The sequence below is a fragment of the Diadema antillarum genome, unplaced genomic scaffold (genome assembly GCF_040938485.1).
Source record: "Diadema antillarum isolate AM-2024a unplaced genomic scaffold, OU_Dant_1.0 seq00000188_RagTag, whole genome shotgun sequence".
Taxonomy (NCBI): domain Eukaryota; kingdom Metazoa; phylum Echinodermata; class Echinoidea; order Diadematoida; family Diadematidae; genus Diadema; species Diadema antillarum.
The window spans coordinates 328,215-344,904 of NW_027271252.1; the positions used below are offsets into that span (position 1 = coordinate 328,215).

At 38.7% G+C, this 16,690-nt stretch overlaps 1 protein-coding gene across 1 annotated transcript; it reads right to left on the reverse strand.

The window, feature by feature from the left end:
- Nucleotides 1-875: 875 nt before the first annotated feature.
- On the reverse strand, nt 876-6,468 carry LOC139728624 (uncharacterized). The gene is made up of 4 exons (XM_071639565.1): nt 6,281-6,468; nt 3,896-4,084; nt 2,733-2,785; nt 876-1,847 (listed from the first exon to the last, which is right to left on the reverse strand). Exons 2-4 carry the CDS (start codon nt 4,013-4,015, stop codon nt 1,691-1,693), a joined length of 330 nt encoding a protein of 109 aa, XP_071495666.1. The 5' UTR covers nt 4,016-4,084; nt 6,281-6,468; the 3' UTR covers nt 876-1,690.
- Nucleotides 6,469-16,690: the final 10,222 nt, after the last annotated feature.

A 16,690-nucleotide genomic window follows, 5' to 3' on the forward strand; every position in this document is an offset into this window, starting at 1 on the left:
TACTCTATTCTTAAAAATAACAAAAAAATGTCTTAATTTAACTCCAAAATTGAGATATAATAGATCACCACTGCAATCTACCCAGCATGATATTCACTGAAACTAGCAACATATCACATATAACTATATAATACAAAAACAAACAAACGGGATAACCATTTTAAAACACATAACAATTTTGTTCGAAAACATTAAATTTTTGCACACACAACACCCACCTAATGCCAAATGAAAACACACAAACATATCCTTCCAGCAAATGAAAAACACCAAAAACAATGAGCAAGAAAAAAAAGGGGGAAAAAAATCAGACAATAAATGTGAGTTACTCAGGAAAAAACTATTAGACCAAACAGTATCTATGCACACAGTGTTGGAATAATAAATACTCTTTAAAGGGGATGGCTAGTAACTGATCAGTGGGAATCAGTGGGAATGCTGAGGGATGATTCCTCCAATCCTTGTGGGATTCATTTTAGAGTACATTATATATCTATTGGTGTGTGAAAATTATTTGCTTCAGAATGGTCTCATATTCAAGTAATGTGCAGTTTAATGTTTCCAGGTAAGCGTCCCTGGTCAGTGACGGGGCATTAATCTGCACATTACTTGAATATGAGACGGTTCTGAAGCAAATAATTTTCACACAACAGTAGATATATAATGTACTCTTAAATGAATCCCACAAGGAATGGAAACAATCATCCCTCAGCATTCCCACTGATTCCCACTGATCGGTTACTAGCCATCCCCTTTAAGACTAAACGAACAGTCAGTTCAATTACATCTATAAATGTTCACAGAAAATCTGGGGTGTTGCTGATGTAATGTACAATGTTCTCACCGCTTTGTTACAAGGTTTAGAAATACCCATCATTATACATACGAAGGGGGTGGGCTGTAAAGCCAAAAGGGCCATTTTTCAAGCATTTTGTGGAATGAAGCAAAACAAACAATTTTGTTCGGTGATTAAGCAGCAAAATGTTATTTAACCCATATCCAACTGGGGGCAGGGGTCATTTTGATATGATATGATTATTAGAAACAACATGTTTTGTACACAAATCTCTAAGAACACACTGTTTAGGAGCAGACATGAAATCACAAGATATCACCTGACCCCTTAAGGCAATAACCAAATTTAATGAACTAGATATCAAAATATTTGCAAGAATTAAGGCAAAAGATAACAAAAAGTGGCCTAGTGTGATACAGAGCAGTTTTAACTCCACATAGAATCTTCCCAAAGGGGGAAAGGGTCGATATAACCCCCTGGCATTTACAGGGTTATAATGTAACTAGGCCCTTTTGTCTACTTGTTTATATTTTTAGCAAATTTTGCTAATACCAATGGATTCATCAGACCAGGCAGGTAAGTCTCAGCTCCCTGATCAGACTAGAAAACAAATAAATAAACACTGAAATCAGCACATAGGTCTTCAAATAAGAAAATAAGGACTTTCCCAATTCTCAGCAGACGATAACTCAGCACCTTTTGGCCCTGCCCCCTCAAAATCATTTTCAGCCCACATTATCCCAATTTTTCAACCAATTTTCTTTAGGAAAAAGGTGTCATATTGATCAGAAAAACAAGCTGCATCAAATCAGATATGTAAAACCTGCTTTGAAATAACACCGACTAATAACCCACTACTACTAGCAAAGAAAAACTGCAACGTAATCACGATACTTAACAAACCACAGAAATACTCTTAACATGTCCTCCCAGAGTGGCGGTGTATTTTATTCTCACAGGGAGATCCATATCAAGGCTGAGATGCTCATCAAACAGAGCTTCCTCTATGAACAGCGATTGTCCATTCTCGAGGATGATTTCAATCGGAGACCTAAGAAACAACAAAACATATATAAAAGCCAGATAAACCTTCGATCAGGCAGTAAAAAAAAACACACATGTTCCAAGCTTCAACATGATCTGTGAAACAATTTTTGCTTATCACAAAAATTACAATTTTTATGCTTTCTACTGAATTATGTGCCCTTCTCCATCACCACACTATCCCAGAAACAAATCAAAACATCACCCGCCCCCCTCCCATTGGATAATCTCACAAGTTTCAAGATGATCCTTCAACACTTTTTAAATTACAGTGAGAACACATCAGTTTTAATGAATGTCTCAAATTCTCTGTACCTTTACCTCTAACCACATGACCTCAAAAACTCATCAGATCATCGTCGCTTCACAATGCATGACATCATCCGTTTCAAAATGACATGTGAAATGATTTAATGCAATTCCAAGAACAGCCTATCTCTTATGTATTTTTATCTAATTTGTCACCTGACCATCGACCTCATAACCCCCAATACTGATCAGATCATCATCACCCCAATGCACGCATGATCCAAACATCAACATGAACCATATTGCAGCTTTCAAATTACAGCTACAACCGCCTTTTATCACATCTTATTGATGTGATAAAAGACAACTTATCAAAACAGTTTTTTCTATCTATTTCTGATGGATTTCAGTTAATTATCAAAACCATGATATCTCACCTAATAACCCCCAAAACTAATCAGATCTTTGGCACCGCCAGTGCATAAACGATCCAAGTTTCAAGCTGATTCAACGAACAATATTAAAGTTATCATAACAATGAAAATGGGAGGGACAGACAGGGATCGACAAGTGGACACCCCAGAACATAGTGTCTCCAACGACCACTATTGATGGCCCAAGGCATAAAAAAACAAAATCGTACCCATCTTCCTCGATCCCAATCACCAGCGCAGATTCCTCAGCGCATGCTGTACTCTGCACAAAAAAAAAAGCAGCGAAATTAAATAGAACCATAATCATGTGACAAAAATCCTTCTCACAAAAAAAAATCATTATTTTCAACTATAATGATAAGTATTTCATGTATGTTCATGCACTTACATATCTGCAGTGTACAAACTAGAGCAAAAGAATACCGCATATCGACTGTTCAGAATGAGAAGGGCATTAATGGGATCATATGGTTTTGGTTGAAACCTAATTTCAGGTTTCTAACATTTTTTGGTGAGATAACGAGAAAACTCATATGAAATATGAAAGAGCATGTAATTCTATGAAGAATTCAACGTTTATTTGATAAAAATTGGTTTTGAAATGGCTGACATATCCACAAAAAAGCGATTCTAAGAAGGTGTGGGACCTACACCTTATTACGATCATTTGTTTTACTTTGTCTTTGGATGTTTCACTCATTCCAAACCTGATTTTCATCAAATAAACTTTGAATTCCTCTTAAAATTGTATGCTCTGTAGTCTGTACTATATCATATGTCTTTTCTTGGTATCTCACAAAAAGATAAAAGCCCAATTCTCATCTCCACCAATACTGTACCATGCCTTTAAGTGGTTGTGAACACTATGGGTTTAGTGGCAACTTCACACCCTTATCATTCTCAGCTGACAACATTGTAAACCAAAATGAAATTCAAAATTTCTGTAACAAATGGATAAGAAAATAATATCCATCTCCTGATGACTACATTTCTAAATTGGTATCAAATTTGTTATTTTAAATACCTATTCCTAAATAGCAAAAAATGATTTATTGAATCATTATTCAATGATTATAACAGTGACATAGCTGGTATATTTCATACACCATGAGGCTATCCTGCATTATTCATCTCAATTATTAAGACCTAACATTAAACATTTCAACAACACACAGAACTACTGAAACTCTGAATAATCAAAACTAAAGAATCGACTAATGAATTCTGCACAAATTCATAGTACTGTCATCTCCATTTTAATCCTCAAAACATATTGATTACCAGATTCCCTGAAGCCCCTCTAATATAAACCCATACCAATACTCTTATATGAAATTTCCTTTATGAACGCATCAAAACATCATAAACGTACTTCCACCTGGCTCGATGCCGTCGACGTCAGCTTCTCACCATCCTTAATAAGGGCGGTGATCACTGATCGACCACATCCCACTTTGTCTTCTGCCAGATTCCCCCATAGGACAACTTCCATAGATGCCCCCTCCCCACTTATCTGTAGACTCCTCCTCTTATATGATGGTCCCCTGATGCAGTCTCCAACCTAAATCAAAGGCAACACACAGACAAAAAAAAAACACAACAAATTACAATATAGTGAAATATACAAGGCACAAATCCATCTCAGCATATAATTGATGACAATTAACCTACATACACGTACAAATGTACATGCAAACAACTGCTTCCACTCTTATCATACATAACACTAATCCAAATGAAAACAAAATGATTATCAAACAACTATCACAAGCGTATTTCTGTCATTCCATATTCCATTTCTCAACTGCTTCACAAGATTAGAACATCCTATAACAAAATCCACCATACCACCTTTAGAAAAGATGGTGATTCTACATTACATCAGGAACTGCTACTCATTCACTGACCCACTCACATCCAACAACTATTGCTATTTACCATCACAATAACTTCTAAATATATATTTAGATATGAAGCATGATGAAAAATATACATTTTTGCAAAAGTCTTCCTTATAGTCACAAACATAGATAAAATGTATCTCACAATAAGGATATTTATACTTGAACACCACAAAATGTTCTTTTGCTACCTTATACATGAACATTGTACATAATATGATGATTTCTAAACATATACTAAGTAACTAATTTGTCAGCTGCGAAATATGCAGTGTAACATCAGAAACTGTTGTTTCTACAATAACAAATGTAAGCTCAAGAACAGGGGACATTATCTCCCTAGGGAAAGGGGTGTGAAAGGGGGGGGGGGGGGGACACTCAAGGAGAAAGGCAAAGCATGTACCGGTACACATGTATCAGCAGCCCTAAAGCCCCCCTTTTCACAGGCTGCCAGCAGTTCCTAAGGATATCATTCTCACCATTTTTCACTGACCGAGACACTCCCCCTATTCCTAAGATACAATGTATATGCACATCAAATCCCCTCATTCTCTGGTTGTATCCACATGAATTCTCGATCACTCAGTCAGCCGTCCAAAGCACTGCACAGACTCCGTGTGCACGCATGTGCACGAAACAATTTGTAACATGATCGAGACATGAACACAAACATGAACACGAAATTCATATTGAAAACTTTCGCCCTAATTCACGCAGAAAATCCGACGTAGCAGACGCTGGAGAAAGTGAGTGCCTGTGGGGCGAGTGGCTAGTCGACACGTTAATGGGGGTGGCCTGCAGCACCGTGCGTGGAGGGACATCATGTTCACATAATTTCGCGCGTAGTGTGTTGTGTGTAGGCGGCAGAAATCGGGTTAAATCTACAGTTGAGATATAATCTAGGACCTTATCATTCCTTTACAACATTATTTCAGTTGATTACCTGTGCACAACACGTGTATATAAGCACCCGATTGCAGACAGCAGGTGGCAAGCAACCGTTGCAACTACTTACATTATTACCACCTCCGAAGAAAATGCACCAGTCCGACTAGAGCCATCATCGAAAAATGAGAAGGAATGTGAAATATATTTGGTTGTTTTTGCTCCCAAACTTAGCAGTTATGTTGCTCATAAGGCTGCTACGTATCTAGATAATGTCTCACATACAACAATGTATCTTGATATTGCATTGAAAATGATATTTGGCGAGAAACAAAAGCTTGAAATCACAGGAATTCACACTGCTGACGACGGCAGACAGTGAAGGTCAACGGCTCAAATTTTCGTTGGCAGTCTCGTCACGTGATAGCTCTGTGTGGATTGTACACGTTCCCTATGACAGCAATTGTGACTGGGTAGTCTAGCTTTACTGCTTATTTGCGTCAGGACTGCTCAACCAATGAACAAGATTCTTATATCACAAAAATGGGCAGAATCTCTACTTTCTAAAACCGTGCGCCCCCAAGTTCGTGCGACTTTCCGTTCTCGAGATATCCCGTGTGGAAGAATTGCAAGACGGCAAAATGTGCTCAAATTCGTCAAATTTGGACTGTTCGCCATAGACAAATCTACTCATAAGGTACTTTTCTGATCAAATTTGCGTCACGACTACAAATGTTACAATAATGATATATACACATAAATAATCCCTAAAGTGTCTACATTCAGAATCCGGGCGCCCCAAGTTTGCTTCTTAAATAGTTTAAAAGTTATGGCAGATTTTGTGGAAAAATGCGTCGATTTTTGACCCGTTTTACGTGTTGTAGCGTTCGCGCGGAAGCGCGGCTTCGCAGATGACCGAAAGTTTTCAATATGATTATTTAACTACAACCCTGCACATTGATCATTATTACCTCCACAACATCACCCGACACACTCAGTCTTCGTTTGGATGGTGAGCCCCTCGCCTCCGCCACAGACACCACCTCAGGCCTGATGAACTTCCCAACCACCTCTTCATTAACATTGAACTCGCTGACCTTCGATATCACCTAAGTGCAAAAAGAAAATAAAACACAAAATGATTCTAAATTCTATCAAGCAATTGCCACATTACACACAAACAAATTTCAAAAATAATAACAATAATAACAACCTCAGTCACCACTCTCACAATTTCATAAAATTCTTTTCAATCCAAATCAAATGTGAAAAAACCAAACAAACACTAGCAGCATCATTATCTATTCACCTCTGCAATCACACCAGCATCATGACAATATAATAATAATAATAATAATATCAATTTATAAAGCGCAAAACCTATAGACATATATTCTTCTGCGCTGCAAAAGCTTCTAATGTGCTTGATAATAACGAACAGTTAAAAGAAGAGATGTGTTTTGAGTCGTGATTTAAAGACTGCTACTGTTGGGGATTTCCGGACTTCTAGTGGTAGATCATTCCAGAGTTTGGGAGCTGCACAGGCAAATGCTCTGTCTCCCAATGTTACTTTTGTTTTACATGTTGGAATCTGTAAAAGAAGAGTGTCCTTAGAACTGCGCAAATTATGAGTATGTCGATGAGATTTAAACACTAATAATTCGGATATGTAACTGGGGGCTTGACCGATAAGTGCTTCTATCTATCAAATATACACACTAGCACACAACATGATATTTGAAAAATCCTGACAGTGCTTCCACCTTTCTATATGTAACAAATACAAACAGATGACTATAAAAAGAATAACAACAAATCAACAGTTCCCCAAAAAACTTATCTTCTATGTTCTCTTCTTCTAAAAAGGATTCAACGTTCATTTGATGAAAATCAGTTTTCAAATGGCTGAGATAACAAAAAAGTGATAATACAAAGCGACTGGCCACAACATTATTGGGCTCCCAATGTTTTCCCCTAATTGTGTTTCGATATCTCAGACATTTCCAAACCGATTTCCGTCAAATAAACATCTGATACCCTTAAAGGGATAGTACAGTATTGGTGAAGATAAGAATTGGGCTTCTAACTTTTCACGAGATACCAAGAAAACACCTATGATAAAGTACAGAAAAAAAATCATTTTAAGAAGAATTCAAAGACAATATAATGAAAATCAGGTTTCGAATGACTGAAATAACCAAAAACAAAGTAAAACCAAGCTATCGTAATAAAGCGTGGGTCCCACATCTTATTAGAATTGCTATTTTTTGGATATCTCAGCCATTTCATAACCAATTTTCATCACATAAACGTTGAATTCCTCATAGAATTATATATTATGTTTAAATTGAATGTAAATTTTCCCTTCGTTTCAGCTGCCTAATAATTGTTCTTTACCTAAGTATTTACTTCTTAATACTCTTCAAAAACAGTAAGGATTAAAAATGTTATGTGTGCTATTTATAATTTGGTATTTGTAGATGTTCTGATCTTCCAAGGTAAAAACTGATGCGAAGGTCTGATATGGTAATAGTATAGCTAATCTCCAGAAAAAAAACAAAACAATTATGTTCTGTTCTATTGAAATTGAAAATTTTGTTCCCAGGGTTTTGTTCAACTGTGGTAGGTATGTAAGCTACTTTACCCGGGAAGTAAATTGCATTCTTTTTTCTATTTCTTATTTACCATCATGATAATGTTTAGTTACTGCTGATTTGCTTTCAATGTGATAAAAGCATAATAGCATATCAAACTCTCTTTTTACTTGTAAAAAGAAAGCATAGATATCTAATATTTTTAAGACTTGCAAATAATCGAATGATTTATGTAATGCTGTTGTCTTTGAGAAACAAATGTACACTCATTTTTTTCCCTATAAACCTTTCAGAAGATGTAAGTTAGTCTCTGCATCTACGTTATGTCATGTCTATCTCAAAGTTATTCTACTGAGAGAATGTTTGCACCTCTGACAAGTCTGCGGTGTGTGTGTGTGTGTGTGAGTGGTCAAGTTACACATAACAACATTAAAACCTGGATTCATAATTACCTGATAAATCATTGTTATTATTGAGGTTGTTCAAAGAATTGAGCCATATCATCATTAGAAGTTTTAACCTTGCGGATACAATTCATGCAATCAACCAAACATTAACAACTCATAGCTCGATAAACAAAGTACACAATATTATTCTTTCTTTTTTAAAATTTCTGCTTTGTAACTGAGTTACTGTGAGTATTTCGATTGCACAATGTGAAAAATTTACCCCAAATATTGCTGCATAAATGTGTCATGTCATGTCAAACTTGTTTGAAAAAGATAAGAGAGGATAGAGAGAGGTAAGGCCCTCGTAGTTGGAGGGAAAAACAACCCATGAAGGAAACAAAAAACAGGCAGAAAATAGATCTATACAATTGAGTTAAAAAGGAAATTGAGAAAGATAGAGAAGAGAAAAATCACAAAGAAATGATTGCTAGGAAGGAAGGGGGAATATATTCGACCTGAAAATAAAAGAAGAAAAGAAAGAGAAAGATATAAGTGACAGCATACACTCGCGCACGCGCTCATTCAACTGCCGCCATGAAGCTACAACCGCTAACGGAAGACTTGGCCGAGGACAAGGGGGAAAAAAAATTAGCTTTTCAACGACACCATAGAAAAATCCGCTGTGTCGCTAGCTACATTCAGACCAATTCATACGGCACTGAGGATCAGGGAGCACCGGCACTGAGGAGCTCTTAATATACGGCACTGAGGAGCACACCTTTATAGCGCCCCCACAGGCCAATACCCAATTTTCTGCTTCACAAGCCCGCCTATGACGTCACAATCAATGCTAAACTTATCACGAACTCATACTTCATTTTGTCCACAACAGTGTCTTTGAAACGAAGTGTATGTACAGATGTCTATACAATTCTTTTTTATACCCATTTTATTCTATTTTTTTTTGCCAGTTCTCATACAGTCATAATAGTTGCCACTCATGCATTGTCATGCTAAAAGTTATACATATTTCAAGTTCATCTTAATTGTATCACATGGCATAGACTTTACAGACTTTACCTAAACTCGTAGTTTAGTTGTCAATATTAATCCAAATCCATGTTTTTCTTAAATCAACATGAATGATAAACCAATGTAATTATGTTCCCAATGAATAATCGTACATCAAGGGATAAAAAAAAAAACATACACTTAAAGATAATAAAAAAGAATGGACATCTCAATAAACTGTTTATATGCAAATGAAGTAAAACTGAAATTTACGGTAATTGGTAGATAACAACTAATTGCATTTTAGTATATACTCGGTAAGTTTCCAGAAAAAAAATGAAAATGTTCAATTGCATCGATAATTTTGCAAGCTACTGTGTTTTACAATTCTTAATATATATTTAAAAACATACAACGGGACTTTTATCATCCAGTTAACAAAATTGTCAAAGTAAATAAGCGATAGAGATTGTTGCCATTGAGTCGGGATACGTCATTCTGCCTAATTGCATTGATGAAATATTTGTAAGTGAAGATATGTTCTTTTGGCATACTAAAATCGTTTCGCGGGAGAATGCTTACGCGCCGTAAGTCAGGATACGTTCTTTTGCCTAATTGATATGTTGCCGCGTGAAGATTCTCGCATAACGTAAGTGAGGATACGCTCTTTTGGCAAACTAGAATCACTCATGAGCACAGTGCTTTGATTCCGTAAAGTGTTGTATCCATTCTAAACAGTGCAATTACTCTAAAACGGGAAGTCCTATTTTACTGAAATTTTCCCGAGATATTCTTTATTACTGCCTAAGAAACTTCGCTGCTTCAAAAGTGTTTTACTCGTATGACGGAAAAATGGGAACCAATTGAATTTTCAAACTCGTTTTTCTCAGAACATGATATTCTGAATTACGTTGTTTTGCCTTATTACGGCCGTCCGGGAAAGCTACGCCGGCATGAAACGAGTATGGATTTTCCAGCAAGCAGGAAATTTTTCTGCGGGCGAAGAAGGATGTTGGCAACTTCCGTACTTGCGTCTTACCCGGTACAGGCGCGGTGGAGCACCCCAATTTGCATCTCATTATCGCCCCGTTCTATTTGAATTTCCAACGGGCATCCACGGCTGCCCGAAACTCAGTGCATGAAAAAGTCAAATCTTTACCTTCTCCTTGTGCCGCTATGCGTGCCGCTAGTAAACTCAAACTTCCCACACTATCTAAGTTTTTAAAAATCTTCCTTTTGATGAAAAAATTATGAAATTTGCTGCACTAGAACTTGAGATATTAAAGCTTTTTGAAAATCACCTCTCGCAACTGAACATGCTCTCTGTTTTTTTTTCGACTGGACCATGGCCGGGCTCCAATGTGTCCGAAATTGGCAACATAAGTTCATCAGGCCTCAATCCATGTATGGTGAAAGTTTTCGCTTGATTCCACCTGTACTTTTTGAGAAATCAACTTGTTTCTACAGGGTTTGGAATAGAAAATTGTAGTCAGCGAAACATTTGAAAATGACGTCATTTCTTTTCCCGTAACATGGGGATGCGTGCGTGGATACGTGAGATTCAGGATTTCGTGCGTTGTTGTTGGTTTGCATGTGACGCTGTGCGGCCGCAGTTAATTTTCCCAGCTGGGATTCTCGTGCTGTGTGATTTGGTAAGTAGGAAGTTTGATGAAATTTCATTCGTGATAATCATATTTGAATGTTGTATTTCTTAAAAACATCTTAATGTTTCGTTTAAATGAGTAAAATAATCATAACAATGTAACGGTCTGACATGATGTGGTTTTGATCGGACTCTGCGGCGCGTCTCTGTCGAGGCCGAGCTCGAGGTTCGGCCCGGCCAGGCCGGCCCGGGCGGTGGACCTTAGCAGTTGGTAGAAAGCTGAGCGGAGCCTGTGATTGTGTTTGTGAATGTGTTGTGTGTGAGGCCCGGGTGTGAAGCTTGTGATTTTGCGCGTTGTTTTTGCGATTTTGGTAGCACATGCGATTAACTTCTTCATAAAAATCATAAGCAGGAATGTGTTTGTTATGAAATTTTCGATTCCTAGTTATGAATTCAGCAATGACCATGGCCAGCAAAGCTGAATGAATAACACCGTATTTAAGTAACACTAACATTTAAACTCTAAATTATAATAAAATTCAAGTAGAAATCAAAGCACTCAATCATGCAGATCATCCCTCTGTTAACTTGTGAACTAGAATCTAATATTACTTCTCTCGGAATTAAAGCTACGGTCACAGATATCCCTGCAAATGCCGTACAAAGATTTTTGTCCATTTGGGGCTGTACAAATCGGTCCTTTTTACAGTGTTCGTAAGGACTTCTGTGACCGTAGCTTCAGTGGGATGCATACTTCTGTTTATGCGTTTCTGTACGATTGATGTGCACCGAGTTGGAAGAGGCAATCATGGAGGAAAGTGATGCTGCTATTGGAATGTGTGAGAAGGATGCAGGGCTGCCAACATTGGAAACTACTTGAGAGTGAGACTCCCATAGGCCAATGCTATAATTTCGGAGTCAAAATGAGTGAGATCAATAGAAATGCATGCAAATGAAATAAAGTTTTAGAGTGAGAAAGGATCAAAATGAGTGAGTCTCACTCTCAATGAGTGAGAGTTGGCAGCCCTGAGGATGATACATGATTTTGTAAATGTGGACAACATCTGAGAGGAAATATGGAAGGATTTGTTGGAAGAAGGTGCATACACATAATTGTAGCAAAAATTACTAGTACTTAATGCATAAAAACACTTTAAAACAATGTACATAGGAAAAAAGACAGTACCACACACATGATAGTGATAAACACACACACACACACAAAATTAATGCCTACCTGCATGTACATCAATAAAGAACATGGCCGCTGAAAATAATTCAGATTTACATAAACTGGCCCCCCATCTGCTTTCGTCCAACTATGCCATCCACCCAGTAGAAGGTAATCAAAAAAAAATAATTTAAATAATAATCATATAAATATAAAAAAAATGATAAAGATTGGATTTTCTGTGTCATCGAATATTTATGAACAAATAGTTTTTCCTCCTCCCCCCTCCCACTTCCCTACGCCAAATTTTCTTCTTCCTCACACATGCCATAATGTGACACAGGAGTAGATTTTTTGCATAATTAGATCTATATTGTCTCAGAACACAGTTCTCAGTTTTTAGATTAACATGTCAGCTCAGTTCAGTCTGCATACTTCTACTTTCTCGTGTTTTTGTTTCTGTTAAAATATCTCCTTCGTAGAAGGTAAGAAATTACATTTATTCAATCAAATAAAAGTGCAGTGGCCGAGTGTCGCACGGCGGTGACTGCTGAGCTGCTGCCGCGCACGCTACATGCAGCAATGCGTTGTGTGTGCTGTGACATGCAACGCTACAGTGACGCGATTATATATACATGGGACCGACCTGTACGCTTAGCGTTCGTGTCATTTTTGACATCACCTTCTGGTTTTTTCCGACACAACCATGGCCGGGAATATTACGGTATGACATTTAAAATGCAAGCAGATAAATAAATGTCGGTGTACTTTGTCCGAATGGCGCTTTTGTTCCGCAATCACACTTCGTGAATCTTAGGATGATTTTCGAGGCATATTTTTGGTAATTTTGCTCGCCAGGTTTTCGCTAAAATTTCACATTTTATCATTGTCAAATCCTTTGATATGTTATATGTGAATATTCGGACATGTTTTCAAATTCAAACTAACTCAATTTTAATCCAAAAATAGGTTTCCTTAAATTGTTACTGGCAGCAACTTCAGGAGAATGGCATAGCGATTAAATGCGAGCGAGCGAAGAGAACGAACTTGAAATTGTTGACATTTTACAGTCCAAAAACTGTCGTTTGTAGCTATATTTTTTCGCTTTCGAAATAAAGGAAGGGGGCGCACCGGACGCAACTGGCGGCAATCACTGCACTGGCAGCAACATCAGGAGAATGGCATAACAATTAAATGCGAGCGAGCGGAGCGAGCGAGATTGAAAATTTTGACATTCTACAGTCCCAAAACTGCCGTTTGTAGCTTTATTTTTCGCTTTGGAAATTAAGGGGGGAGGGGCGCACCGGGCGCAACTGCTGACTTGTTACTGGCAGTAACATCAGGAGAATTGCATAAAGATTAATGCGAGTGAGCTTGAAAATTTTGACATTTTACAGTCCCAAAACTGCCGTTTGTAGCTATATCTTTTTTTTTGCTTTCGAAATTAGGGGGGAGGGGCACCGGGCGTAACTGCTGGCAATTACTGGCAGCAATATCAGGAGAATGGCATAACAATTAAATGCGAGCGAACGAACTTTAAAATTTTGACATTTTACAGTCCAAAAACTGCCGTTTGTAGCTATATTTTTTCGCTTTAGACATAAAGGGGCTGGAAGCACCATGCGCAACTGCTGGCAATAACTGGCAGCAACTTCAGGAAAAAGGCATTACGACTAAGAGCGAGCGGAGCGAGCGAGCTTGAAAAATTTGACATTTTACAGTCCAAGAACTGACGTTTGTAGCTATACTTTTTCGCTTTGGAAATTAAGGGGAGAGGGACGCCCGGTGCGTCCCCCCTCCCCCCCCCCCCCCCTGCATGGATCCGCCACTGGAAGTCAAGGATGTCGGTTTATGTTCATGATTGGGGGAGGTATGGCCAGCGAGATTGCGTCGAAGTCACCAAGCGGGGGAAGGATGTCCAAAATCTGCACTTTAGAGCATCCCCTAATTGTGCGTGTTTGTTTGTGTGTATTATATACATGGAAAAGTTAGGAATTAGCCCTGGTCAAGTCTTTTTATTGGCAATGCGAGACATTTTCATATAGACTAGTATGTAAAGCAACACTGCAAAATCAATGATCTAGCCTTGATATAACGAAGCGTAAGGTACAAAGGTGTACATTCTACACCACATTGCGCAACATTGTAGCTACTCTTTTTGCCGTTCGTATGACGCTGCGCACATCCTGCTTATATTCAGAATGCCAACCAGGAATCACGCTGAATCACTATCTTTTGTCGGCTCCGGGCTTTTTGAACAATGTTTCACACTATATACTTCTTGAATTATGGTTAAAAGAAATCATTAAAAAAAATAGTTCTTGATAACCCTTTCATGTCGATTTCAAAAGCAGTTTACTAACCCTTGAATTACCATTTCGGTAAGTTTTTTTTTTTTAACCAGCGGATTGCCCCCCCCCCCCCCTCCGTAGTTACGACACTGTTTTGGGATGAAATAATTGGACAGATTTCCAACAAAAAAAGCAAGAATTTCTTTTCATCGCGGGAATTATGATTATGTGGGTTGGACCAAACGGTGCGCGTGCCTTCCAATATTCTTATGGGGGCAACATTTTTTTTTTTTTTTAATTTCAAAAGCAAGAAAATCTTCTCATTCACTAATTGTCAATTATTGATTATGGGGGGGGGGGCAAAATTATAATATGCTTGCTCCTCCAATATTTTTATGGGGGCGAGGAAATCTTCTCGTCTCTGGAATTATGGAGTGGGGGGTGGGCAAAATTATATACTTAATTGCCCCTCCATTTTTTTCTCTCTTTTTTTCTCTTCAATGAGGCTAAGGCTCGCACTTGGGCTGGCAATATGGATTGGTCAGAAGTAATGTACCGGTACATATAGACCCTAGGTAGCTCACGTACTTGCAAACGTGTACGTGCTCCATACCGTACGGATGTACAGTATACAGTCAATAAATAGTAAACTCTGTATAGAATACTAGTAGATATGTATAAAATCAGTGCTGCCAGAGCCAGGGGTGCGAATTGTTTTTGCCCACGATTTTGTTGTCCCTGGTGCATAATTAAGAAAAAAAAAGAAAGAAAAAATTAATTATTTAGCGTCCGGCTTTGACGTCGCTCGCAGACTGATTTTTTTTTTTTTTTTTTTTTTTTTTTTTAGGGGCTGAAGGGGGGTGCGTTCGCACCCAACGCACCCCCCCTGGTGACGCCCATGACGTCTGTGAAGGAGTAGAGGTGCAGCGCTGTCGCGAACGACAGCGGCTGCGTGTAGTTAGGGTTAGGGCATATACTTGGGTGACCCGCACCTCGTCATAGTTAATGTTTGCCCATAATTGAATCACATTTCGCCGCTCAAATTCTTTGAAATCCAACTCACATACAGGAAAAATGCTGAAAATTCCAATGGAATCACAAGTTCACTGATCGATATTGAAAATTTGCAGCTATCGTCGTCAAAGGCGAACGATGCGAAAAAGTTGCGCGCTAAGGAAGAGGCCCGCAACTCGTCACCCGCTCTCCCATAGACTTAGCACGTAAAACACGTGTGCGGGTGACCGTGATGTTCCCATAGACATACACGTAAAAGATGCGTGCGGGTGACATATAGGCCCTAACACGTATTCCTATAGCCCTATTCAAATTTCAGATTTTCGCGAAAAACTGTTCGGTTGTCACCACAATTTGCTTGGTTGTGGTAGTCCTGCCAAGTTTCAAGCGTACAGAACACAGTCCCGGGCATACATTTTTGTTCAGTGCGCTCAAAACGATTTTAAGCGGGGTGACGGTATTCGGGCCCCTCACGAGGTGTGGGCACCTGGCTCGTGAAATAGGCCCCACCACTGCGTGTCCGTACTACTACAGTATACTACGACTGCTCGCCTATTTATACTCGTGAATTCAGCCCCACCGTGTGGTGTTCATCGGCAGGTACCCGTAAGCACGGCGATGGGGCTTCCTTCCACAGTATAATACTCGTGAATGCGGCCCCACCAAACGGGGTTTACGCGAGATTGATACAGCGGTGGGGCCGATTTCCACAGCATTATATTCGTCTTCAACTTTTTTATTCTCGGAAGGACTCTCGACTAATTTAACGGCCAATTGAACCATTTTTATACAACCCTACCTAACCCTAACCCTAACCCTAGGATCTACCCTTGCTTGCTAACGCACGGGTGCACGCGCACTGCGGTGGGGCCTACTTCACGATTTTGCCAGGGTTAGGATTAAGATTAGGGTTAGGTTTAGGGATAAGGTCCCCAATAGATTTTTAGGGTCCCCAATCTGCGCCGTCTAAAAAAAAAAAAACACGCCCCCCGCCAAAGCAAAAGAAACCCTCCTATGACGCCACCCATCAAACAATCTACAGTAGATCTAGAACTACCTGTAGGCCTATGCCAATAAGACTAGTAGGCCTAGGCCTACCGGTATATACAATTTTAGTGTAAGAAACAAATGACACAAACAATGAATGATTTGTTTTAACGTTATAATATACACTCTAAAAAGGTAACGTTACTCCTAACACTAACTAAAAAATAACAAAATCTGACCTTAGATTCCTTCGTTAGACGAATGCTGTTGGGATATCTCAGCACATTCGTCAAGATAGCTTTTTGCCTCAAGGCAAGTCCG